This window comes from Anser cygnoides, chromosome 3 (assembly GCF_040182565.1).
Source record: "Anser cygnoides isolate HZ-2024a breed goose chromosome 3, Taihu_goose_T2T_genome, whole genome shotgun sequence".
Taxonomy (NCBI): Eukaryota; Metazoa; Chordata; class Aves; order Anseriformes; family Anatidae; genus Anser; species Anser cygnoides.
This window is the reverse complement of record NC_089875.1, coordinates 73,166,967-73,194,502: the sequence shown is the minus strand read 5'-3', so window position 1 is coordinate 73,194,502 and position 27,536 is coordinate 73,166,967. Positions and strand designations below refer to the sequence as shown.

At 37.0% G+C, this 27,536-nt stretch overlaps 1 protein-coding gene across 5 annotated transcripts in view; it reads right to left on the bottom strand.

The window, feature by feature from the left end:
- The window catches only part of WASF1 (WASP family member 1), an 85,856-nt gene that overhangs the window by 10,287 nt on the left and 48,033 nt on the right, over positions 1-27,536 (bottom strand). For 3 of the 5 annotated variants that reach the window (XM_066994428.1, XM_066994427.1, XM_066994429.1), the window contains 2 exons: positions 18,102-18,262; positions 6,261-6,395 (listed from right to left, as the gene is read on the bottom strand). In XM_066994428.1, coding sequence (XP_066850529.1) covers positions 6,261-6,395; positions 18,102-18,234 — 268 coding nt within the window. In that variant the 5' untranslated portion in view covers positions 18,235-18,262. Of the gene's footprint in view, positions 1-6,260; positions 6,396-8,677; positions 8,742-18,101; positions 18,263-21,453; positions 21,614-27,536 lie in introns of those variants that run through there. The other 2 variants (XM_048081116.2, XM_013175595.3) reach the window with 2 other exon arrangements.

Sequence of the window (27,536 nt, the reverse complement as noted above, 5' to 3'; positions counted from 1 at the left end):
CCTAAATGTATTAGCAGCATCCTTTGTGAGGCTAAAGATAGGATTTATGTGATTTTCAGTTTGGCTTTTGAAGTTTATTGCAGTTGGCAAGGTTGTGGGTGCTGAAGTTTGCTCCTCTTTACCCTTAGATTGTATTTCATTACAGTATCTTTTATTCTTTTAATACCTTTAATTAGCTGCTCAGAAGCCTTTTTAAGTGTGTGAAAGAAGTGTTATAATGTACAAATACCAGCTAGGAGTCTCAGTTTCTACAGGTATTTTTGTACTCATAAATAACCATACATATTTTGTACCTGTCATGAAGTACATGTTTTTTTGCTGGCAAAAGTTCACAAATAAAATAAAAGAACTAGGGTTTGCCTAATCTAAAAACCCATTTTTTTATTTTTTTTTTTTTTAGAATCTTTTATGTTTTAGCTGTTTTTCAGGTTGCTAGTTTTGCAAATCTTACCAAACATACTTGTTGAGAGTTGCCTGGTAATCTTGCAAGTCTTTAACTGCCTGTTATTTATTGGAGACTATGCCAGTAAAAAAAAGCAAGTTAGCATGCTTCACTTTGAACCTGTCAACATTCTGAAAGCAATTAAATAAATTTATTGTACTAAATATGAATTCAGTTCTTTGTTTCAATATTAAAATATTCACAGGGTATGTGACACCATATTACTGAGACATTCATTATTCTACAAACTCTTTATTTGCATTCCATACTTGATCTCTAGTGAGCAAATACAGCTGGGCTTGTTCATAATCTCCATTTTCTTATTTTAATTTCCACTTTTTAAAAACATGTACAAGGGAACATCACACCCGAGGATAATCAATCAACAGCCAGTAAGTGTAGATTACTTCCTCTCTACTAGGCTAAAGAGCAAAGATCTTCAGAGAAAACACACACTGCTGAATTCCAAACAGCCAAAAGCATTTCCTGCATTGACATTCAGTGAAAGGTATTCAATGAAAAGCATGCCATTATTCAAAACAACTGACTAAATTATGATATTATTAAGGAAATGAAAGGGCACAGAACACAAAGTACTGAGAATTATGACAAAATACTGATGTAACTAGCCTACAGAAAGGGATTGGGTAAATGGCATGTTGCAAACACAGGATATGACCCTGGGCACCGTATATAACCACAGTTTGGCTCACAAAGCCGCTTGTTTAGCTTGCCAGCTGGCTAGGAAACAGCAGCGCCATGTGTGTGGCTTCCCACCTCCAGGGTGGGAAAAACGCGAGAACCTGGCTGGTCATCTGGCCACTTAGCTTTGGCTGAGTGACAAAGTAGCACAGCGAGAGAGCAAACGGGTTGTATGTGTGAATTCAGGTGTGGGGAGATGGGGGACACTGAAGGAGGAGTTAGAAATGCTGCAGGGATTTAACTTAATGCTCATAAATTTGAGCCTCCAGTTGCCTAACTCCTAATCAGCACCAAAGTCTTTGTATGGCCCAAGATCTTATATTTTGTATGGCTACACTTCTCCAAAAGTCCATCTGTCACACCACTTGTGCTTACTGCTATGTACAAAAAACAGGGTCTATATTTCCTTAAAAGTTGAGGTGCTCACAGTTTAGTTAAACACCCATTCAAGACTCTGAATAAATGCCAGTTTATCTTTTCTTTATCTGTTCTTGGGACAGTATGAAAAGACCTATTCTACCACCCAGTCTAACTGTCTCTAACCACAATACTTTCCATGTAATTAAGAATTATTTATCTCAGAAAGCTAAACCACCAACATTTTGTACACCTGGTTTTGAAAAAGATTTAAGTCCATTTTTATTCATAAACAAAAGCAAACTAGAAAAAAAACAGGTATTTAAATTACACTTGAATAATACACAATAAAAAGCTTTCTTCTGGGCTGAACTACAATGAAATATGAATATGTACTACTGATATGGCTTTTAATAATGCTTTACCTCCCATTAAGCCTCTCTTCAGATTTCTCTCCTCTTAGTATCATTAAAATGCAATCCCCAATTTGTAGCAGAAGTTAGGTACAGAGCACATCTGCGTACTGACAGAAAGTAGCTACTTTTACATTTCAAAGATATTAAATATTACATTTTATCTCACCATAAGAAAAAAAAATGTTAAAGACACCAGATGTTTTATTCATTTAAACTCAATCCAACACACAAAATAATATATGTTCCTTTTAGAGCTCTCTCTACACTTTTTGCAGAATTTCATCCTGAAAACTTTAAGACCATGACCTTTTGAATGTCACAGCTATATCTCCTTGCAGAACTGAACGACTATGAGAAATTATATACAAATCAATGGATTCAGTTGCCTACGATTCCCTTCCTCTGTTCAAAAATTTACCAGTGATTTGAAAAGTGCATGGAAGAAAGAATGACAATGTAAATATCTAATGGACATCATGGTCTTAAGAACCCAATTAAAAGTAATTAATGGGGGTAGGTGTTCTTGTGTTTTTTGTTGTTGTTGATGTTTGTTTTTTTCTCCTGAAAATTTTCATTAAAGATTTGTGTGATTCAGTTCCTGAAGACAGTCCAATCCTGAAGTCTGATTTCCACTTCATACATATATATATATTATATATAAAGATTAAAAAAAATATATAAATATAAATAAATAAATAAATATATTATATATAACGATTCAACTTCACCAAAGCCTAGAACCTCACACCTACCAGGTTTCTCGCCCATCAGAATACTTCTGACTAGTCACTGCAGGTCTAATACTTGCTAAGCTGAGAGATTGCTTCTCCAGGATAGAAACTACTTTCCTATGGGCTTGTCCCCAAGACAAGCAATTCAAATGTTCTATCATACTCGTAAAAACAACAGCAGCTCAAGCACTTTTTGGATAGGGAATTTATGTAGCTTAACTACTACAGGTAAACAAAGAGGAGACAAATGCTAGAGCAATCGTTGTAGGAGGACTAAGAAGTTGCTTTAAATGCAGCACGTGGCACTAGGAAGCCCAGAGCAGCACGTGAGGGAACTGAATCACCCAGCTGCATCAAGCAGCGAATTTGCTGGTGGGTCTCAACAAAGCCGCTACATTATTCAACAAATGACATTTTGTCCACATCCCTCTTTATATACAAAGACCAAATTATGCAATATCATGGCTTTGACACTGCTCCATTGAGCCTTGGACACACAAATTTAGAACTGATTTACTTACTAAATAACCCCCAAATTGAATCAAGGGCTAAGAAAACCGGAAGAAAAAGCAGAGAAGCAAAAGAAAGCAGCTGGAGCTCAGCCATCTGACAGGATCTTTGAGAGGGACACGCGCTCAAATCCAACATTCAGTTGCACGGAGAAGTGCCAAGAAAAGGGTCCTACTACACAGCTTAATTGAACTGTCTTTTTCTTTAGTTGACTTTGGTGGTAAATTTGTTTATGAATTAATTGACAACAGTGTTATTCTCCACGTTAATGTGTTATATGTAGAGCTCTTGACCCAATTTTCATGTGCTCCCTCTTCTGAACTTTTATTACATTTATATGCAATTCACCAAATTCCTCTTCAGGAGGCTAGAGATGGTGAGTGAGCTGCCTCTACAATGGGATTTACTATCCTTTGCCCCGAGTCTCACAATGGGCTGACAACACTGATTTGAAAGTTAACCGAGTCTCCCATTTTCCTAAGTACACGGACCACAGCTACTTCGTAGCTGCCAAGCAATTCTTCCATGACAGAAGGATTGTATGCCAGGAGTCAAGTTCTTCAGTACACAGTCTTAACCTTGGTTTCATTTGGTTTTATTCTTTCAGATATTGTAATAATTCCAAACGATGAGAAAACACTCAGACTACTCAAAAATTCTAGAGCTTTTTTCTACTTTGGCTCTACCAGAAACACTTTGTCAAGTATCTGAACCTTGTTCAGTGAATCTGACTTGTGCTGGTTTTGCTCGTGCTGCTTAGCTTTAAATGAATCTTAATTTTTTTCCTCTTGTGTAATAGCATTGGGCCCAAAGGAACACATTACATCTTTTATTACTGCCTGCTGGCAAAGAACTATCAAATGAGACTCATTTTGCAAGCATAGCCCATTTTGCACATGCTGTTAGCTGAATAGAAGTACTGAAATTTGCTTAATCCTTGACTGGGTTAGGAAAGGTAAGAAAGGTAAATCCAAATGTCTTCTGCAAACCTTCATGCATTACAAGTTTCCAGCTATTTTAGCTATGACCAAGACTAAAACAAGATCATTTGTGATAAACTACTAAATTTCAAGCCCCAAAGAGGATACTGAAGGTGAAAAGGTTTCCTGATCCCTGATCTTTACAGAACTAGAATGCCAGGTTTCCTCTCATCTCTTTTGCTCTCGTCTGGTGACTCATTCTGGACAGACTTTTGTGAATAAGGAACGCTGGGGATGGCTCAAGGACTGGCTCAAGGACTGGATATTCTTAGTTAACAAAAGCAGTCATTTAATAGCTCCTGACGCTGAGGACTGTATGTGTTCCTCCGAAGTACTAGCAGTCATTGTTCTTTTCACAGAATCTTAGAACGTACAATTCTATCTCTTTTATGGAATGAGAGACAAATCCAGGGTATCAGATTCATGTCACTATTAGCTGCTCTGGACTCGATCAAGTAGACCTCTTTGTAGCCTCGTTTCCTTTATTCAGTCTCTTTTCTTACATATGCAGCTTAGCAAATACATATGCAGTTCTGTGACAAGTTATTGATCTGGTGCATTTGGTACTACAGACTATTTAAAAATATTTCTGGCAATTCTTTAACATCAAATAGGTATGAATATGTAGTTCTGAAACCTACAACCACACTTGTCAAAGGCCACTTACACTGTAAAGTACAAATTTCCATCTCACTATCCTGTAACATCCTTAAGACATTTCTGTATGACGGTCTCTTTATTTTCCTGGAATGTGAATGGTTGCCATGCCAGATGTGCCATATCACCATAAATCCCACTCTGATCTAAAAGAGTAACAAAGTTCTCTAGGGTAAACGTGGAAATGACATCAATACTCTAGAGTCTTGCAGCTGTTACAAGATTACAATGGCTGACAATTTGTTACTGACAATTTGTTACTGTACACTAACAGATTTGTGTCATTATCCGATCATAGTAAACATGGTATTTTATTGGAAAAAGAGGTGTATGTGTATGATTTATGCTCAGTTGTCAAGAGACTTGGAAAATCCCATTAATGTAAGAATTCCCCTAGGCGAGTCATGGTTTTCTGGAAAATCTGCCACAAGCTGTGAACAGCTGTCTTTCAAAACCTGCTCTGAAATAATTGTCACACAATGTACAGAATCTAAACTTCCTTAGCGTGATTTTTCTAATAGTGAAATTGCAACATAGGTAACAAAACAGCCTGAGAACATGCTCCTGGCTTGATGCTTTGTTGTTCCTGTATGACATGCCACCATCATACCTAGACATTTGGAACTGAAACAGCTTTCTATACTTTAAAATTGGGTCCCACAAGCAATCTGAAGTTATTTTTCATGACGGGATGTTGCTCGACTTTCCAGGTCTTAGCCACATAGTCTAGAATACCCTAAAACTGGGGTTACAGGAACTTTCATAGTTTCACCTGTAACCAGCAGATATCCAAGGAAGACAAAAAAGTGTCATGATGTTTGCATATTAGCTGGTCATTGTTCTTATAATAATCACAAAGTCCATGCATCATTTCAATCCCATAAAAATTCTATTTTATAAGCACTAGCCATATCCTATTGACTGTTAGAAGTACTTGTTTTCTCAATGCTACCAATCTTTATATTACTGAAAGCTATTTAGGAAGAATCCAAGGGAGTATATAGCATCATAAATGGAGCTATACAAGTTCATACAAAATATAAGATGTTATCAAGTTAAGTGCAAAAACCCTATCTGGACAAATGGTTACATCCCATGGGAATGAGTAGGAAAGTTACTAAGGAAAAGAATAAGGATGCATTCTCAGGAATTCCCATAATATCACAATTTATTAATATTACTAACACTAATACATAATACTACTGAAGAGACACAAACTCCTATAGCAATTTTTATGTAAAGTTGTTGGCAACAGTAGTGTTCAGTAACCATGAAAATTTTGAGCTCAGAAAGCTGCTCAAGGCTATAAAAACAGCCAGTAGCAGAAACAGAAATGAACCTCACTTTCATGATGCTCTGCTCTGTGTTCATATAAATATAATTTAAGCTATTCTTATTTCTATTTCACGTATCAGTGATTTTAGGGGGACGAAATAAGAAATCTTCAATGCAGACATTAACTTACGTTCTTCTTCCTTTGGATCAAGTTGCGTAACACTGACAGATAGGCGATCCACACGTTCTTGTAGGGAGTTGACTCTAAATGAGAAACTGTGTGCTTCGTTGAAAAGTTCACCAAATATATCTTCAGCATATTTACCTAAAATAGGGGGGAAAATACCACAGGATAAGTTTGCTTTTAGAAAGAGTTCTGATAATTATTCTCCTTAAATAAGTAAAGCTAAGGTGCGTGAGTATCAGCAGTAACAATCTGTACTTACTAAGGTATTTAAGAATGCTTCAGAAGAATAAATAAAAGTTAAATATTTAATTTATAATTTATTTATCATAAATGACATTTTATACTTTACAGAACAGACATACAGTTGGGTAAAACTGACTGAACTATGCCGATACCCAAAGAACTAGACTATTAGTTTCTTGGATATGTATAAAAGGACAACCTATAGCATCTGTATGAGCATTAACTGATCTTTCCAAGTGAAATTTATCTCAGCATTTCTCAAAATGGCATACAGCTTCCATTCCTATAGTTCAAAACACCTTTCAAAAATGAAAGAGCAGATGTCTACATCTAGGTTACTTAGAACCAGCCTATTCAAAAATACTCATTAAAAGAATGACTTCTACTTTGAAGGGTTAAAATTCTAGTAACTGACTAATTTATACTGAAAAAAAACAGTCTCCTTTGTTCACTTTGATGCACATCACAAATTTAGCCCAACAGACCAGGAGATTCAGGTATCATGTCATGAGAAAAGGCTCAGTAATGATTTTTCTTCTACAGATGGAATGCTCTACAGAGTGCTTCTAATGCACCCTGAACTCAGCTTGATTAGTCTGACAAAGCCACTGAAAAATGCACCAGGCTATCAAAATCTGTATCCACATTATTGAAATAACATGTGATAGCTTTTAAAATGTTCTATCATGCTGTACATATGTAATTCGTGTGCTGTTTGTGCACTTACGTTGGTTTTGGAAGTATAAATCTCACAAATTTCTAACTACCTGGTCTGCACACAAGTTCTCACAAGTACAGCAGGAAAAGCTATTTATGAAATCTCTGCCTTCATTGCACAATAACTCTGGAAGTATACATAAAAATGAGGACACTTAAAGACATCAAAAGGACAAAAATTAAATCCCTACAGGTAGTGTGGAAACTAAGGATACCACGTGATGGGTACAAGGCCAGTACACGACCATTTATTAAGACTTAGGTAATGGCAATAAAAAACAGCACAAATAAACACAACAGAATATAAAGGGAGAAATTAGAAGACATGTACAAATGAAGAAAATAGAAAACATCGCAAATTGCGGCATATTAAATGAGAAGAAAAAAAAAAAAAAAACTAGCCTGAGGAACAACTAGCAAACTACTAATAAATATTCCTTCAAACACATGAGGAACAAGAAAGCCTGCAAAGGATGCAAAGGAGTCTGTAGAGCCAACTGATAATGAACGTGTAAGAGGAGCACTCAGAGAAGACAAGATCACTGGAGACAAGCTAACTTCACACCTTCCACTGGTGTGGGAAAGGAACTGTAGAGATCCTCATGCCAGAACTCTTCTTTGTGGGAGACTTGTCAAAGAAAATGAAGTGACTACATAAAAAGTAAAGAAAATAAATTGACAAAACGAACAGTAACTATTTGTAAATCTCCTTAATACACACTGGAAGGTGGCAAGCACAACATTAAGTTTCAGTAATTTTTTCATGGAGTATCTTGAGAGCTTCAGGCCTGTAAACCTGATATCCGAACAAATTAGTATAAATCATTATGAAGAATTGAATTAGCAGCCACCTGGATGACTTGAGAAGAGTCAATGCAGCTTTTGTAAAGGTAAGCCTCTGCAGGTTTACAAGCACACAGACGGAGTGCAATGATCTAGTTAGATTTCCAAGAGTTTTGAAAGTCCCTAGCCAAAGCTTTTTAGGAAAGCTTAACAGCCACGGCATACAAAGTAAGAGACATGGCACAGATAATAATTCCTCAAAAGGTATAAAACAGAGTATAGGAGTAAATAACTGGTCTTCACAGCTGAGAAAGAGAAGGCTTCATAGATTTCTGTACTGGGATCTATGCTGTTCTAGATAACTGTAGATGACCTAAAAAAAGATTAAAGTTTGGCAGTGATACCAAGGCATGAAAAAGTAACACAGCATTAGCAAACACATAGAAATCCAGCTGGTTGAAGAGGCTTCCAAACTGTAAGCAGTTGAAGGCTGAGAGATTAGTAGGAGGTAAGTATCATACATGCTTATCTTGCTCTTATTCTTCTTGAGGCATCTGTTACTAGCCACAGTGAGAAGCAGATAAAAGGTATAGCCGGTCTTAGAACCGTATGTCTGACGACTAGGCCACAGTAAAAGAGATGGAAAGTTAGTAAAGTCTATTTAGCTGGCAACTCACCTAACACAAGACTTTCTAATATACGTCTTGAAACTCTGAAAAGTTTATGTTCTTTAACCTGTATCTGAAGCAAGAGAAATTACTTAAAAATGAGATCCACTAAGAGCAAGATTACTAAATTTTTAATATACATTTACTATAAACAGATTTAATCTTTCTGATAACATATTCAGATATATTCTAATTATTCAATTTAATTAGACAACTCATGTAATATTCAGAGACATACAAATTAAAATCAAGCATAAAATTTCACGTATAGATGTATTTGAAGGCTAGTTTGTTTTATCTATATCATTTAATCAGGCTTACAATTCATCTACCTCATTAATGAGCTCCAATTGCAAATAATCTGTCTCAAAATCTTTTTATTATTTTGCATACAGCCACAAACACATTGCACAGAATAATTTGCCTGTGCTTATGAACATTGATCCTCGAATGGGAAATACATTAAAAACAACCTGTCGTGTTTGAAGTGGTATGCAACCATAATGTTGTCTCTACCTACATGCCTGTTGGCAGTCTTCTTTGTTTTTCGCTTGAAGCATATTGAACTAAATGAGTTTTCAAGCCAAACAAAACGTTTGCTTTTAGTGAAATGTATAACTTCCATTCAAATGAATACTATGCATGAATGTATGTATACAAGACTTTTAATCCAGTATTTGTTTATTTTGATGTCTTTGTGTGTATTCCATATGAACATATCTTCAATTCTGAATGATTTACAAAAGAGATGATGACAGGCGAAAACAGTGAACAAGCCAAAGTGTCACAAAAACTCACATAACTTACAACAAAAACTTAGAGTAAAAAAAAAAAACCAAAACATTCCAAACTCATTGGTAGGATGCTCAGTATTTAATAAACACAGTTGCTCACATTCCAGTTAATGTATAGGTAAATAGGTTAGAATGGTAAGAATCAAGATTAATGTCATTACGTAAAATGAGTAATTACCAAAGTATTATCAGCAGTGCAGATCACTTCCATCATTATGAGACTGATCAAAAACTCTACTCGTGTTTCACGCAGTACAATAAAGGGAATGACAGATGACTACAACAATTAAAATAATAATGCCTTAGGATTTTGGTCATAGCTGGAAACATAATACCAGATTAAAAAGATCAGTGATTTGTTTACCTATTAATTTATTTGCAGAAGACTATATTGGCATTTATTTCGACATCTGTAAAAATCTTATTGTATTTGCAAAACTTGCTTAATTGACCAGAAATATACCTAAATTTGCCATTTTCAAAAGGCAAGCCACATTCCCTCAAATATTACCAGTTGTCCTTCTCAGTCCATCATTCTGTCTTTTATTAGCAGATCACAAAGTTCTTTTCACTTAAATAAGAGGACACACAAGCATTTATTTTAAATTCAGGAATGCATTTATCAGCTCATTCTTTTTGCAACTTCTCGTCTCAAAGGGCTCTATTCATGGTAACTTTCAGTAAGAAACTGACACCAGGATGCAGCTCCCTCTGGTGTCAATGTCCTTTTTTGTGACAGCCAAATAAAATGTCCTGGAAGTGACAAATAGTCCTGCTCCTAAGAACGTATGCGTGATAGCCTTTTTTGGACAATTCTTCTCCTGACATTTAAAACACCTACAAGCTGAAAATAGAATACTAGCTAGTAACTATTAGGTGAAAATAGAATAAAAATAATAGTGCTTACTGTCTTCCTCATTTTTTTTAAACTAAACACACCAAAACATGTATCATCAATTTCTGTTCATTACCATGGCAATTTAGCATACAATGGCTTATAAAACCTGAAAAAGCTATGGATCAGTTTTACAGTTTTCAATCTTTCACCATTTTTTCCTCATTTATTTTTTATCACCTAGTTTTTGCCTAAAATTTATTAAACGTTTGTCCAGCACTGACTTCTGTGCACAAATTAATGATCTTTAACTATCCAATACAGTAACAGGTAGGGATACTAAGGTATAAGAAACACCACTTTTGTACTGTTCTCAGGACTCGGAATGTATCAGGTGAACTGAAATCAACTACAATCCCTACACAGTGTTTTGAACCCTACACAGTTTTTGAAATTTGAAACTAACTGAAGTGTGGCAGAAGAGAGGCCTTGTAAGTCTTAACACATTGAGTTGTATGAATTCCTGGAACCACACATATACACTGCAAGATTGGGTACAACTTAGCGGTCCCTCTCAAAACTCTAGTCCTTAAATTCACCTCAATTACTGCATTCTCTATGCTGTGTCCATTAGCAAAACTTAAGGAATGGGTGTTTAAATAAATCATTTTACAACACCAGATCAGTTACCATCAGATGAAGTTACAGGCTCTCAGACAAGGAGTGGGACCTGAATCCTGATGGAAGAAGCCTTTTCTTTTCTTTAAAAATGCAAAAGGACAGTAAAAAGTTCCAAGCCCTTTGACTGCACCTAAAGCTGAAACAGCAACCCTCAGATCTGTTATGCTATCAGCAGCCTCTAGGAACTATGGTCTAAATTTTAAGTAACTATCTGAATAAATAAACTGATCACTTGAAGTGCTCAATGCCATAAAACACCATCAATTTGCAAATTCAAAAAGATGACCAGTAAATCTCAGGCCAACGTGAGATGCATCGAGTGGGACAAACAAAACCAAGAAAACTGTTAAGTGTTGCCAAAAATATTACTCTTAATTAATTTAGCCTTAACTTCTTCATCAATCTTCATCTGGAACTCAGCGTAGGGATAGAAAATTAACATGTACACAAGCAAAATCTAATCCACCTATCATTAAAAATATTGATACACGTTTATAAAATGCACATATAATATATACAATATTTAATATGCATTTAATGTTTTGACATATTTAACAATGTATAATGTATTTACCATAATAAATGCTAAATATGTTAATATATTAAAATATAAAAACCTCAAAATATTATTACAGTTTAAAAATATAGGTTTGGTAATTTGACTTTTGAAACAGCTGTAGAAATTTATAAAATATTCGAAAGAATAAGCTAAGCATTGGGTCTGTTACCCACTTACATGCTATCATTCCTTGATTTCTATTATTTCAATTCCACTCTCATACGAAACAATATTTTTGTTCAGTACATTTTGTAAAAAGAGAAGCATAGAACAAAGGCAGCAGTAAAACCCACCCTATGTCCTACTTCATTCTTTTCCCAATATTCTACACTATGCAAAATTACACTACTAGCTACTGAACAGTTTCTTCCTACATTATATAGCATATATATTAGAAAATAATCTTTCAGGATAATTAATTACCACATAAGCCAGTATGAATATATAACCAGGGTCCCTTTATGCAGAAAAACAAGAAAGCTATTCTTTCTATTAACATATTTTTTCATCCTCAGTTAATTTTGACATATAACTTAATATATCCGTTGCCTGTTGATTCAGCTTCTCATCTTCACTACATTAATTTCATTTAATTAAATGCTTTAGCAAAAAGGCAAGGTATATCAGAGTTTCACTGAAAACCCTGGGCTTGATTCTCATTGGATTATTTCAACCTCACTGTTCAGTGAGGTTGCTCTGTGGCTAGGAGATGGACTAAAGTTAAAAGACTGAACTGTCTTCCAGGCTTGGAGATAAGATCCTTGGTAGATCCTTGAAACCTTTAGTGGCTGTGGATGAGCAAGCTCTGGAAAATCGCGTAACTAAATATAGTTCATGTATGCTAATTAGGAACCTATCATTATGAAGACGTAAGAGCAATCCGTAAGGACCGGCGGTGAGGATTGTAACTGTACAATCGTACTATCGAAGAGACAACCTGGTTCCTTTAGCCAGCAAAGATGAACCAGGCATTTACCAGACAACCTGACCAGGATATCAAAAACTCGGGTAAAGGCCAACTCTGGAGCAGGTCTTACGCTTCTTGTTGACATCCAAGCAGAAAAAGGCATCCTTCAAAAACCTTCAGTCATAGAGGTCTGAGATACCATTTCCCATCTCCCACCAAGGATACCATCAAGTAAACTAGCTGAGCTTATCATTCTGCAGTGCTCAGAAACGTGGGAAAGAGACTGCTGGGAGCTGAACCTGATGTTGAAGGCACCAGTCTTAATAATCCGTTCACAGGGAAGTCTTACGCTTCCTTCAGTGCTCTATGTAGGCAAGAAATTAATGACTTGTAGGACTTCACACTACTCTGATTTCTAACACAGCTGTTTTCAATGAGAAATTATTGACCATTTGCTCACTCCCTCATTATCATTTGAAATGGAGATGAATCAGCATCGTATTGCTGATGCTGCTACTACTGGAGAGACACCATCAAGAAATCAGACAGGAGTCTTTGAGAGGATGGAGATCTCTGAAAAGCACTGTAAGCCTTCAGTTTTTGAGCCCACCAGTTCCCTTAATACCATCTGCATAAGAACATTTTCTCTAGCATTCCCTGGTAATCATAGTAAAACAAAGAAAGAGGGGTGACTAATGAAGAAAATTCACAGAGAACGCTGAATATTCTTGCAAGCACAGCGAGAAGGAGGATTCCCACAGCAGGAACCTGCTGTAAGGATTCTGCTGGTTCTGAAATACCGACTGAAGTCCTAGCTGCAGGTCTGCAGAGACCTACTTCTCATCGTGCAACATGTGGGGGGAGGCTCACTATGTGAAGATGGTGTCCAGACATAACGGTGAGAGGGAGGCTGGTCTTGAGATGAAGAGGCTTGGTTCTAAAGATTCGTTGCAGTCCAGACACCTTGATGGTAAGTATTTCTACAGAAACATTTCCCATTTATTGAACAACATAAAGCTTTGGCAAATTGAAGGTTTTCTGAAGTGAGAAAATGTCTCTCACAAGACCAGCAGTGTTTAAAACACTCTAGGGAGTGGCATGGTAAGCAAAAAATAAGGAACAAAACTTAAGTGTTGGAGCAGGAAAAAAGGGGGGAATAAATAGTATGTTCAAAAGTAAGCATTTCACTCCTGAAAACTTGCAAATAAGGTGCGAGGAAAAGATAACTAACTAGGACAACAAGGTGAAACTAGGAAATAGTACCAAGAAAAGAAAGGAAGAGAGAAAAGCTTACTGAGGTTCAATGTTAATTGAAAATTATTTTCGCTAACATTAAGTGCACTTCAGCTTAGCAAACACTGTTATTCAGCATCCTCTTTCTTTATACAAATGTAGAAGAAAAAAAAGGGAACTGACATCTTGCTACAATCCAATAGAAGCTCTGGTCTGAATGCTTGCAATATAAATATTCATAAAAGGAACATACATACAGAAAAAATACTCAAAAGGAGAAATTTTCTCCTCCTCATACAGGAGTGTCAGAGACTGGGAACAAGAACAAGCACCATCAGTTAGGTTTCTTATATGATAGATTTTGTCTACAAGGAACAGCTGAATAAAAGGAAAAACAAGATTGGTTGATAGCTGTGAACAAAGAAGGAGGTTGCCCCCAGACAAAAGAACTATTTATCCATCTTCTAACAATGGCACAGCTGCACAGTGCTATCAGTCAGGTTTCATATACGATGGAGGATGCTATAGCCTGACATACACTAACACAAACCAACACAGGCAGTACTGGAGTAAAAATGCATCTGCGACATTGCTGAAAAAATAGGTAAGCACTTATGTAAAGCAGGTACAATCAGAAAGCAAGAAAGAAAGGGAAAAATGGCTAGGAAATAGACAGTTACTGCTGCTGTCCAGAGAGTTTCTGTTGCCACAGTGCTAAGAAAAGCTGTCAGAAAACAGGTCCTTTTATCAAGCTAGAGAAAGCTGGGAATAGACAGGGGAAAAAAAAATTACTGGCAATTTTGTATGTAGCATAAAGACAGACCGATATGTTTTCATGTTCCAGAGAGAAAGGCAAGGCCTATCACTCAAAGTAGATATAAGTATTTCTGTCCTTTCATCTCTATTTCTTTTAAAGGTCAATGTTTTTTTTTTCAGCTTGAACAATTAAAAGCAACACATCAAATAAACTAGGAAAAGAATAAGAATTTGTATGAAGACACATAGCAACTATTGCTGACAGACCGATGTAAAGCTCTTTTCATTTTATATTAAAACATTAAAAACCCACAGAATTCCTGTCACTTTATAGGTACTGTTTCTGCAGGTATGCTCTGCTTGCACATAGCATCCAAGACCACAGAATGGTTGAAGTGGTAAGGGACCACTAGAGGTCAGCTGGTCCAACACCCGGCTCAAAGCACGTCCAGTTAGATCCAGTTGCTGGATTAATCCCATCGAATTATTATGAAGAGCTCCAAGAATGGAGATCTAACTGCGTACATGATAAAACTCTACACTAAGCTTTTCTAAATAATGTTTTTCAGTATCATTTGAAGTACCGGAAGCTCTAATTTCATCATACTGCTATTTGTCCATATCATTATCAGAAGAAAGGTTAAAAGAATGCTTGGTCTCAAGAGTCATAATGGCAGGAGATTAATCCTCTATTTGAGGGCTGGTAACAGAAAAATCTTACAGGCAGAAATGAAAGAGTGTTAATCAGGTTAAAGAACATTCATTTCAATTTGCATAACTTTACTGTCAGAAGCAAAAGCAGCTTTAGTTTGAAGGAAATTAAGCCCTACCAGAACACTAAGTTTCAGCTCTCGAGAGAAATCTAGCTCTGTCTACAACTTGAAGGCTGATTCTCGAGCATAACCATTTAGTCACAGAAAACAAGAAGGGAAGGACTGCAGAGAAGCTGGTTGCCAGGGGACTGCTGCAAAGCTATGCCTGCTGGCTATGACTCACAGATGACTACTAAAATTTATCTGCGTGTCAGCAGGCTTCCCTGAATACTGGTAACAGTGAAACACGAGGTGCAGACTGGTTATTTGGGTTCAAGCATGCAGGAGACAACATTCCTGTGCCAGAAGAACTCCCGAATCTTTTCAAATCTGTATTCCTACAGATCCAAACAGAAAGGAAAAAAAAAAAAAAAAAAAAAAAAAAACACAATTCTAGATCAGAATACTTTCAAAAGGTACTCATGTCTTTATAACAAGACCTCTGTTTTTACAGAGCAATCATCGGTATTGCTGAGAAATAAAGACTAATTTGCAGAACGCTTTCTATTTAATTGCAGATAAGAATGTTTTTGTTAAAAATACACCGTATAAAACAAATACATACAGGTTGAAAAACTAAATCAGTTGACTGTATTAAATTCCGAAAAGGAACAATAGTTATTCAGTAATTCAGTTGGTATACTTAGCACTGTCCATAGAAGACTGCCAACAGGATATTCCATGATGAATTCTGGTTTCGAAACTGAAGAACAAAAGACTGAAGTAACAGGTTCTGCTCATCAGTGTTTTACTTATTAAAAAAACAGCTCTGAGTGACCTATTCTGTGCTTGCTGCTGCAGAGTAAACTGGTACCTTTTCTCTCCTTTTTTTCCTTCCTTGTTATCTCCAACATTTTGTGCCTTCCTGACCACTACTGAGTCACAAGCTCATGACAGAAACTCCTCCCATGCGAAAACAGCTAATTTAGGGCTCATCACTGTGCATGCACAGTTCATGCAGTACCACACTCCTCTTACAGAAGAGGAGTTTACATAATTACTGTTACATTTCCTTGAAAGTGTCTCTCTATCGGTGCAATACATTAGGCAAGCCGTACAACAAATGCAGGACCATTCAACAGGTATTCTTTCATACTTAGTTTTATCCCTTAATTGAGTTCTTCCTGCTCTGATATTGCATCCTGTGAGGAGCAGCTGAGGGCGGTGGGTTTGTTAAGCTTGGAGAAAAGGAGGTTGAGGCATGACCTCATTGCTCTCCACATCTTCCTGAGGGGGGGAGATGGAGAGGGAGGTGCTCATCTTTTCTCCCTGGTATCCAGTAACAAGACACGTGGGAACGGCTCAAAGCTGTGCCAGGGGAGGTTCAGACTAGACATTAGAAACAACCTCTTTACCAAGAGGGTAGTTAAGACACTAGAACAGGCTTCCTAGAGAGGTGGTTGATGCCCCACGCCTGCCTGTGTCTAAGAGGCATTTAGGTAACACTCCTATTGATATGTTTTAACTTCTAGTCAACCCCGAAATAGTCTGACAGTTGGACTCGATGATCTGTGAAGGTCCCTTCCACCTAAAACTATTCTATTCTATTCATCCTGCACTCTTCCTGAACAGTTGTAGAAACAACGTCAGGCATGAGGTAGGTATAATCAAGAAAACACAACAAATACTGCTGAATCTCAAAAAAATAAGCACTGACACCATGCTGTTGGGTTGGAAGTTGGTGTTCTTTAAAACTGAAAATTGGTTAAGACCTCAGATGCTGATCATCTATTGCATCCTAACCCTATATGTTCTTGGTTTGCTGAAAAGAATTTAAACAGATAAATTATTTTCCTTGCTTTTTCAGCATCTATATTAATAATGTTCATATTTATGTGCTGTAAGCTTTCCTGTCTCAATTGCATAATTCAGTGTCCTCAATTAGGGTGCTACTAGGTTGAAGACACTAACAGCTTTGAAAGGCTGCCAAAACACAGCACCGTACAGTATACCCTCAAACCAATAACTAAATCAATCTAATTAACAAACTAGGCTGCATCACCTATGGTCCTAAGATACTGAGGAGCTGAAAGGCTTTTCACTTTCTGGATTTATATGCATGCACATTTTAATATTTAATGTGCTGGTAGTCTGGAAAATACTAGTATCCTAGTGGTTAAAAAACAACCGCAGTATTGGAAATTCAAAATACTACCATGCTGGTGCATCTGACAACTTTTTAAAGTTGCTGTAACTTGAAGAAAAACAAACAAGCAAACAAACAAACAAAAACAACAGAAGCCAGCTTTTGCAGAAAAACTCCTTCAGAATTCTAGAGCTTGTGAAATATTCACTCCTTTAAAATGCACCAAGGGAAAAACTGTTGATAGATAGGAGAAGGAAGAAAAATCTTTAACTGTCTGAAATGTAACAATGTTTGAAAATGTTTGAAATGTAACAACTACATTTCTGGATTTATTATTTAAAAAAAAAAAACAAAAAACAAACAACACTTTTAATCTTAATGACCACCACAGGATGAAGGGTTTAAGTTAAGAGAATTAAAACAATTCAGTGATATATATTCCCCATTATGTCATATTCCTTACTCAAAAATTGCTCTAAGGTTAGCAATTACTGATTTTATTAGCTACCAGATATCCTATTCTGACATGTTCCACTGGTAGCAGAAATATACAACTGAACAGTTTCGAGATGTGCTACTGGTAAAATTCAGTTTGAAGCCTAAGCTTACTTTCACAGAAATTGATGCTAGTCACTAGTCAGAAAAGGAGTAGATTGAAGGCTCAGCCACAATTTTCTGAGAACGTGAAAAGGTCTTCCTACTTCAATCACAGAAACAGCGAATGTAAAATGTATCAGTTCTAAATACAGCTATTAGGACAAAGTACTTACTTAGGCTACTCAGCTGTCTGATTATATTTGCCAAGGAGATATTGGTGACACATTCCAACTCATTCTTGATACCTCGGGGCAGAGCTGTGTGGCACAGATGCCTGGGGTCTATGTTTCTTTTTACCAGCGGCATTTTGAAATGTATCAGTGGACCAGAAAACCTGTAAAGAAAGGAGACAAAATACTGTAATAAGTTAAATTATATTTTAAATTCCGATTATGTCTAAGTTAAATTGATTAATCCTAGCAAGATAAAAATACCTCCACAGTACTGACGGAATTCATTGCCCGGTAAATACATAAATCTTGTCTTCTTTGCCCAATGAAAGACTATTTTATTCTCTACCTTTAAACCTTTACCCGAGTCAGATGCCAGTGAAGTGACAAAAACAATTCATGCTTCCCCAGCCCCCCTCCCAAAAAAATCTTCTCAATATAACATAAAATGATTTCTTTCTTGATGGACTGCTTCCTTATTCAGGCCAAGCAAAGTCCAGCAACAAATTCCCTTTATTATGTGGTCAAAGTAGTTTCCTATTCCACCTGAAAGGCCCATACGATCCATCCATTAACAACATAAAATAATAATAATGTTATAGTAACAGTATATATAACAGTAACGTTATATTACTAGCAGGAATCATCCTCTTGTCTAAACATCACTTACAAATCATACCTAACCAAGGTAAGGAAAGAGAGGAGATTTCCCTTCCACCTGCACTGCTACTGGCAACAAATTTAGCTGAGCTAGGGATGCCTCTTGCAAATACAAAAGTCTGCTCAGTAAATTTATAGTACAAAGTCCTCCACGACGCAGAAATCCTACCCCTCCACACCTTTTCAAATCCACATATGTTACATTAATCAAAAGCCTTCACTAGCTCTGCAGACAGTGTAAGAATCATCTCAGGCTGTGAATCCCAGACTTGCGATTTTCTGCACCCACGGCACCGACTGGAAGGAGTTTCCCAGTGGGGAAGATGTATCCACAGTATCATCTTGTCTTATTAATGCTGCTTTTTAAGTTCATTTACTAAAATTTTTCTTCATTAAAAATGGATTTCCTAGAACGCTGTACGTTTTATGTTTTCTGGCATGTAAAACCCTGAATGACCAACAGAAAACCCCTACTTGATATCCAGAACAGCTACACTTGAGACAATTTAGCCTCCCTTCCCACTGTGGAAGAGATTGTTCTGTCTCAAGACAGCAAGGCAGACGTGTTTTCCACAATGCTCCCTGCAGCCTGAATCCCTCCGTAGGACAGTCTGGCAAAGCTTCGTCTGTCCTCTGCTTTGAAGCTTCAGCCCCAGATGTTCCCAGGATGCAGCTGCATCTTCAGGCTGCGCCACAAAACGCATTTTCCCTATAGTATATATTTAGCCATGGGTATCTTTACTCCTCATAATGGAGATTTTTTGGGGGGAGAAGTAAGAATCCCATAAGGCCAGTGGTAGTAGAGCTGAAATCCTGCTGACCTAGAAAGCAACAGTGAATTAAGAGTCAATGAAGATGGTAACGGGGCACCTTCTCCTTGCAGACTGCTTAGATTTCTCTTTGCCATTCTTTCTGGGAGGCTATTCATCCTCTGAAGGCTGCATTTGTACCTGAGGAACCCAGGAAGGATCCTTAATTCTACTTGAGAAACTCCCCTGGGCTTCCAGGATCTGACTAGACATCATTCAGTGCCTTTCAACAACATGTCTACTCCCCATACTTTCTTCAGAAGACAAAAATATTTTACTCCTGATTAAAAACAAATACAATAATTTCTGTAGTCACTGCTTAAGATGATACAGTTCTGAAGATTTTGGAATTTAGTTTCTCAATATTAAAAGTTTAAATACATGAAAGCGTGCATAGGGCAGGGGTAAATTATAGGATCAGATTTTAATTTTCCAGGAATATCCCAAGTCTTTCTAGTACGTAAATGCCTAAATACCAAAATGCCAGCTGTTATATACGAGCTAAATGAAAAAAAAAAAGTGCAAACATGAACACTGTCTCAGACAGAGGCATTGAGAAAGTGTCGACAGTGACAAGGGAGACTCTGTACTTGTGTACACCACAGAGGGGGAGCACGAAGCAAGGCAGATCAAGCAGGACCCCCCCACCAGCAGAGCTTCTGCAGTCTTAGGAGCATGCAAGCCCATAGGAGCAACAAGCGCGTGAACAACCCTGGTTTGTTACCGCAGTTCCCCAACAGAAAATAAAGGAACTATTCTGTCACTGTAAAAGTAACACAACAAATGACATGTGAGCAATGTTCTACAGAAACAATTAAATATTAATTCCAGACTTAAGCTCTTCCTTGATTATTACTTTAATGATACTGACAAAGAAGGTAAGTATTTAAAAGAGAGGACCAAACACATATGAAAAGAAACTTAAAAAAAGTAAAAATCCACATAAAAAAAAGAAACTGAAATAGTTTTTATTTCTATCTAATACAGATATGGGTTATAAAAAAATATCATTAAGAATAAAAAGATGATGGTTAGTGCCCTTTTTCTTGAGTTACTTAATCGAGTCAATACTAAGTGATAATATTGCTCTCCCCCTTGATATTATATCCTGCATGAAAAAACTTGCCCAGTTTATAGCATGTACAGATCATTAAGTTTCAGATGCTTAAGTGACAGATTCTCTATAAAACTGTGTGTAATAGCAATAACAAAATCTTAAAGAAATTTTAGCCCACTGCTAGATAGATTTTAAGTAACAGCATTTGTGTAGTACCCCTTACCTGCCTCATTTGCCTCTAGGACAGGATATTTGACAAAATAGCTGAAAAGACACAATACTGGCCTACATGTTTTCTCCAATGGGCATAAAAAAGCTGGGTAAGCAAAGATTTGGCCAGAACTCCCTGGATCTCAAAACGTACAACTCTGAACCTGAATAAAAGTCCACTTAGGACAACAGAATTTTTTGACCTGTCTAGACTTTTCAGAAAATCCACTCTGCCCTTTTTTCCTCCCCAAACCACAAATAACATTTTCTAATAATATTTGACTAAGGCAGTTTGGGTTGTTCTACCCAAAGATATAGAGGAAAAAGAAGAGGTACCACAGGGAACAGAAAGTATGGTATAAGGTAGAGTTTTAAGCATGAATAAACTTGGAAAAGAAATAAATGCCAGAAGATAAATGACACTTTCCAAATTATGCATCATGTTTGGAAACTACACAAAAACTGAACAGAGAATATTTCCCCATTTCCCACAGAAACAAGAACAAGGAGGCAGCACGGAAAATATCACTCAAACATGCTTCAAAGGGAAACGCATTTCACACGATGTTTAATAAGTTGTGGAACCCATTGTTACAGGAGCTGTATACAGCAGAAGTACCTGTCGGGAATTTGTCAGCAGACCACACAGTCTTCGCAGTTTGTGGCAACCACTAGCAGGTCTCGATGATTCCTCACCAGTCGTATTTAGTGATCCCAGCACTGGGAGCCCTCGCTTGCGAAACAGGTGTGGGACAGCAAACAGAACTTTACTGCACCCAAGCAATGTTTGTTCTCCTATAAAAGATGGCTTTCCTAACATAGATCTTATCAAGAAAGCTGACAAATTCTGAAATCCCTGAATGTATCGTGCAGCTTTAGAGCTGTGAAAGAGGAAAAAATAAAAAATAAGGAACGTCACAACCCGATATATCCTCTAGGTGAACAGCAAAAATTGCAACCCTTCCCCTCTGCTCCGAAACCATACGTTACCCAAGCCACTCTAGCTGCAAAGGAAAAAAATCCTTCTCAGATCATAACATCTTGGTAGCGTGTTGCTCTCAATTAAGCCCGGGGAACTGCTGATAACCTTGACCAAACAGAGGAGAGGGAGAAGCGTGCCGGTGCATGAGAGCATCCCTCGCTGCGAGAAAGGTGACCCGACACCCCCGAGAGGCGCGGTTCTCGCCCTACCTGCCAGGTGACACCTCCAGGGCAGGGACACAGTCCCCTCCTCCCCGCTCTCCCCTACAAATCTCCGGGCAACTCTTAAGCAGCGGCACTAGTTTACACTCGATAAACTGCAAATGCCCTACTCTAAAGGGATCTTAACTGGGAAACTCATCTTTACAAAGAGAGACGGATCTCTTTCGCAGAGCCACTATTGAAAACTCTTCTCCCTCACTTCCTATGCATCCTTTGAAGCACTCTGACTCCACTTGAGAAGCCAACTCTTATCTTCTTTATAATGCTCTCTGCTACTCCAACACTTGTACAACAGCTGGCACAGTCCACTCCACCCTGCTGAGAGGACAAACGAGCAGAGTATGAGCACTGAGCACTGAGTGTGCGTACGTACTTGGCACCCTTGTGTTTTGTTTATCTATCATGCTTTGATACTTGATTTTTACAAGTTGGTAGAATGCTCCTGTTGCCTATGGCTTAAAGAACTGCAAAGCAACGGCAGTAATGAAAGGCAATTAATACCTTCTTAGAAGATCAGTCTTAATAAGATCTGACCACCCTTCTTTTCAAAAGGCAAGCTGTTTCGTGTCCTTGCAGCACTGGCCGTGACGCCGCGTGTGACGATCACCCTGCCACCGCTACTGCTGAGAGCACCGTGGGCAGCACAGGTGTCGGACACTGCTGTCACTGCCCCTTAACGCCGTCCTGGAGAAGTATCTCAGAAGTGCAAGGTGCATGGAGAAATGTTGGATTACTAGAAGCTTGCGAGAAGCTGAAAATGTCAATTGTCACAACGGCAACTCAGGTCTTCTCACAAGTAACACTTACATAAGTAGGAAAGCACACCATCAAAGTGGTGAAAACTAATCTGCCCAACACTGTAACTGGTAGTGAAACCATACTTCAGTTTTACTTTCAGAAGACTAATAAAATTTCACAGCCACAGCATCTTTTAAATGAAAGTTTACTTCTGATTAGGTTACACTTTGTCGATACTAAACTTAGTTTAGTTTCTTAGCATTAATGAAAGACATTCATCTATATGTAAATCAATAATGCAGCACTGCAATGTCCTTGCTTTAATGGGTTTAAATTTAATTCCAACCATTTTTATAATGTATCTTTATGGCTGAGTATTACCATACTTGTAATTTCTCTAGCAATGTACAACAGCAATGCCTTTCATATGCCTCATTTAATGGATCACATTCTAGCTGCTGGCATAATAGATCACAGTCTGAAAAGTAATAACCAATTTAACACTTCCCTTCCCCACCTCCCCCTTAGAAGCAGAAATAAAGTATGCAGTAGCTTTTATATTTGCCTTTATAATCACGTAACTAACTGTATCTATGCTAAACAGACTTTGGGACAGAATGAAAGTAGCTAATAATCTTCATACTTCTTACATGAAAAATCTTTGATTTAATACAAAGTTCTGTCAACTTTATCACCAGAATTTCCAAAACTAAGTTTCTGCAAAAATAATTCTCCTACTTACAAGTACCAATAACATCCTCAGCTACCACTGGATTTGCATTAACTGAAAACTCATTTTGTAAATGTTAATCAAGCAGCCTTTAATTATCATCAAATTCCTCTATCTTCGCTTATGACATATACTTTAATCTTCAATTACCTTCTTCAGACACGTGGTTTTCCTTGAATTTGGTCTCTTAACATCATTCCACATACTAGTAAAAAAAATTACAACACCTCATACAAATCAGCTGTAAGATTTCATCACAATTTTGGCCTGAATATATCTCACTGCCCGTAACACAATAGTTTGGGTGTACTAACCTCAGACATTCTAATAACGAATATCAAGAAAACCAACGAACACCAAAATGAACTGCAAATGTGTTAATAAATCTGGTAAAGTATCAAGACTGTACCAGTTAAACAAATCAAGCTCATTCTCTTGTCTGTTGAAGTTTTAATTATACTACCACATATCCTGTTATATTACTTGCAGAGAAAAAAAAAAAAAAAAGAAAAAAAAAGATGAAGATCTTATAATATACACTGCTATTACAGAAAGGCAGATGTACAAAGACTTCATTCCTCCAGGTAACATCCTGAGAAGAACCAATGCCAGCAGTATGGGGTCCTGCAATAAAGTAGGCCATTACGTGCTACTGCCCAAACAATTACATGATATTAAAACTCCAAAGGTAATCCATGTCTCTTATGGATTACGTCTTGGAACTGACGACAACTGACAACTTAACTTGACGATTTAACAGGAACCTGTTAAAACTACAGTTTTGCAACCTTTCTACAATGAGCCATGTCCCAGAATGAAAGACTTCTCTTTGGAACTCTTCCCTCAAATCTCACTCACCTACAACTTGCTCTCAAAAAGACTTTTAACTGCAGATGACTAGGAAAAGATGACTTTATTGTAACTGAAAATCAGCACCAAAGAAAATAAATGGAAAATACGTTACTAGAAAGCAAAGTTGACATCACTGCTGTTACACAAATGAGTAAATGTAAACAATTCATTCTGCATCCTAATACCTCCAGTACAAGATTGTTCAAAATGGTTGGCTCACATTTGGTCAACGTAAAGTGCAGTGACTACACAGGGTATATAAAATAAGTGGATCTTCTTTAAAAAAAAAAAAAAAAAAACCCAAGACAAACAAAAAAAAACAACACAGAGAATCATTAATAATATATTTCTTATTTTATTTGTAGTCGTGAATATAAATGATACTGTTCCTGAACTAATACCAGTAAAAGACTTTCAAACTGTTCCCTTAATAGTCTGTTGCTGTATTGAAGGTAAGATTGTGCAGGGCTGGATTAATATGTTTATGGGCCACTGAACTCTCTCAGTAATGTTGTATAGGAAAGTATTTGATTTGCAAAATAATAAAGAATGGACTGTAAAGAAACAAACCTAACTCATAAAAATATAAAATGTATTTTAAAATTCATTTGCAATTTTTATTCTCTAATACTAACTGACTTTTGTACTGTTTAATTAATGTGTCTGTGACAATTACTGTTTTCTTCATATAGAACAATCTTTAACCACCTCAGTACATCTTTCACATGAGATAAGGAGAAACTGACAATGCAGTCACAAAAATGGGTAGGACTTGAGTTCTACTAAATATCTAGGGCATAATCACAGAGTGCTTAAATGTGACTTTTCAGCTGCTACCACCCAGCCAATTTTCTCCCAGGTGTGTATCATAAGACCGCAATCTTTCTCATGCATGCTTGCACACCTGAACACAGACATATATATACTCATCTTTAAAGCACATGAAAAAATATTGAAAGTTATGGCTTTGATTATAGACACAAACCACAGCTATATCCACTTGCTTGCCAAAATTTACAAGTTTCACCTTTACTCAGCTAGACAAATGAAAGAAAATGGCAATAATTTTTTATACCAGAAAAAATAGTATTTTCAGGTCTATTGGTTGTGACTACCATGAAATAATTTATCAAAAATGAAGGCGATTTGGGGAAGCTATGGGTGAGAACAAATGGAGTTATTTGTATGTTGACTTGAGAGCTTTTATATGTGATAAATTTGTTTTTCAAAAAGTCTTAAAGAGTTACTGTCTCTGAGATAACTCCAGTGATGGCAATAAGTCCTGGAGTAAATAACACTGGAAAATACGACATCACTTGTAACAGTACGGTACCACTGCTGATATGGCAAGTGCAACTTCATTAACAGAAACAGCAGTAAGCTTCCAGGGGAGGAAGCAGACATACCACCTCAGAACTTCTCTGGCTACCTCAAGTTTTAGAGGAGGGGAAGGTGCATTTTCAGGGAGCGAAATGCTGCAGTTTGGGTCAAGTCAACCAGCCACGTGTCACAAAACAAAGCACAACATCAAGCAGCAAAACATTTCTACTGAATGAATCCTGGAGAATAAGTCCCTTAGGACTCCCACACCACATCCACTTTTGTTGGGTAAGATCTGTAAAGCTCAAATCCAGCTGCAACCCATTGGATGGGTTTGGGTATCCTCAAGGCTGGGCTGGGCCCAACCACAGGACTGAACATATGCAACGGAGGGGAGGGGGGCTTCTTGCACTTGTCTGCAATTCTTCCCACATATGCTTTGGCTAGGCTGTCACTGGCCACAATTGTCTCAATAACACTGGCGACACCAGCAGTTACCATCCCTTTCAGACATTTCTCTCCTCCCCTCAAGCTCTAATGGAAGACTTTGCTCTGACCATCTGTAAAGACCAAAAACCTAAGGTATCCTAAATACAAGGAGAGACTATTCAGCTCAACATGTGCTGCTTTTTCCTAACACAGGTGCAAAATACAACAGGCATGCCAATTTTGCAAATTTCTTCCTTTTGTTAAGCAGAATTTGTATTAATGAAGTTTAATTCAAACACAAACAATTCAGAGCACAGCAGTTTCCAAACTGTGGCTTTTTCAAGATAGCTTCTTTCTACAAAGCTAAACTTGATGATTTCACATAACTGAAACTTTTTCTTTTGCCTTCACCTCTGATTTTCTGTTCTGTAATATAATAAGTACCTACTGATTAGTCAATTTGTTAGGTATTGATTGTTTTTAACCATGTTGCTTTCATCATGTTTTCCACCACCAGAAGTATCCATTTTCCTATGGTAAATGTTTTTCAAATGTAATTTGATTATATTAAACCTAACAATTCACAGTAAAAGTACCAAAAAAAGCGCACCATAAGAGCACATTAATTTGATGTCTCTTGCTAATAATTGCAAAAACATTTTTGCTCATCTTAATAAAGAAACTATTAAAATTAAATGCTATTGCAAAAGTATCAAGTTCAACACTTACTACCCTGAAGCATAGGGCTGCTGGGGGTTATGAGGCACTAAGCCAGTTGCATTTCTCACTCATAGACAAAATTCAGTATACTAAGTTAGATGTGACATTTTTTAGCAGGTGTACAGCAAGAAACATTTGTAAATTTGCTTTACATTAAATATTTTAAGCAAAAATGAAAATCAAAAGTGTACTTTTCTTTAGTGTAACAACTTACTTCTAATATATACAAATAACATAAAAAACAGAACACACAAATTAAAAAATGCCTAAGTACATTAAAAAAAAAAAACAATAAAAATAAAGATTTCCAGGTGTTAGAGTGGAACGGATTGGTTATTTGTTTTTCACTTACAATTCTACTTCCAAGTATCTTTCAAATAAAACCTTTAAAAATACCTTCCAATATTGAAACTACAGTATTAACCTACAGTGAAGACTCACAAAACCAACCCTGTGAATAGTTCACAGATGAGAAGGATTGTCCCCAAGCAGGCGCAAGCTCTAATGATATCTTACTACTGAAAAAAAAAGATTAATGAAATCCACTGTGTGTGTCTATATATTAATGCAGAAATATTGAAGTCATGGGGAACCATATTGCATTTTATTGTTAGGATATTAATCAAGGCAAAAAATAGACTCCCTACACTTGTACTTCTATTAAGCTTTTTGTACAATTAATTTTAAAAATATAAAGTATATGCACAATT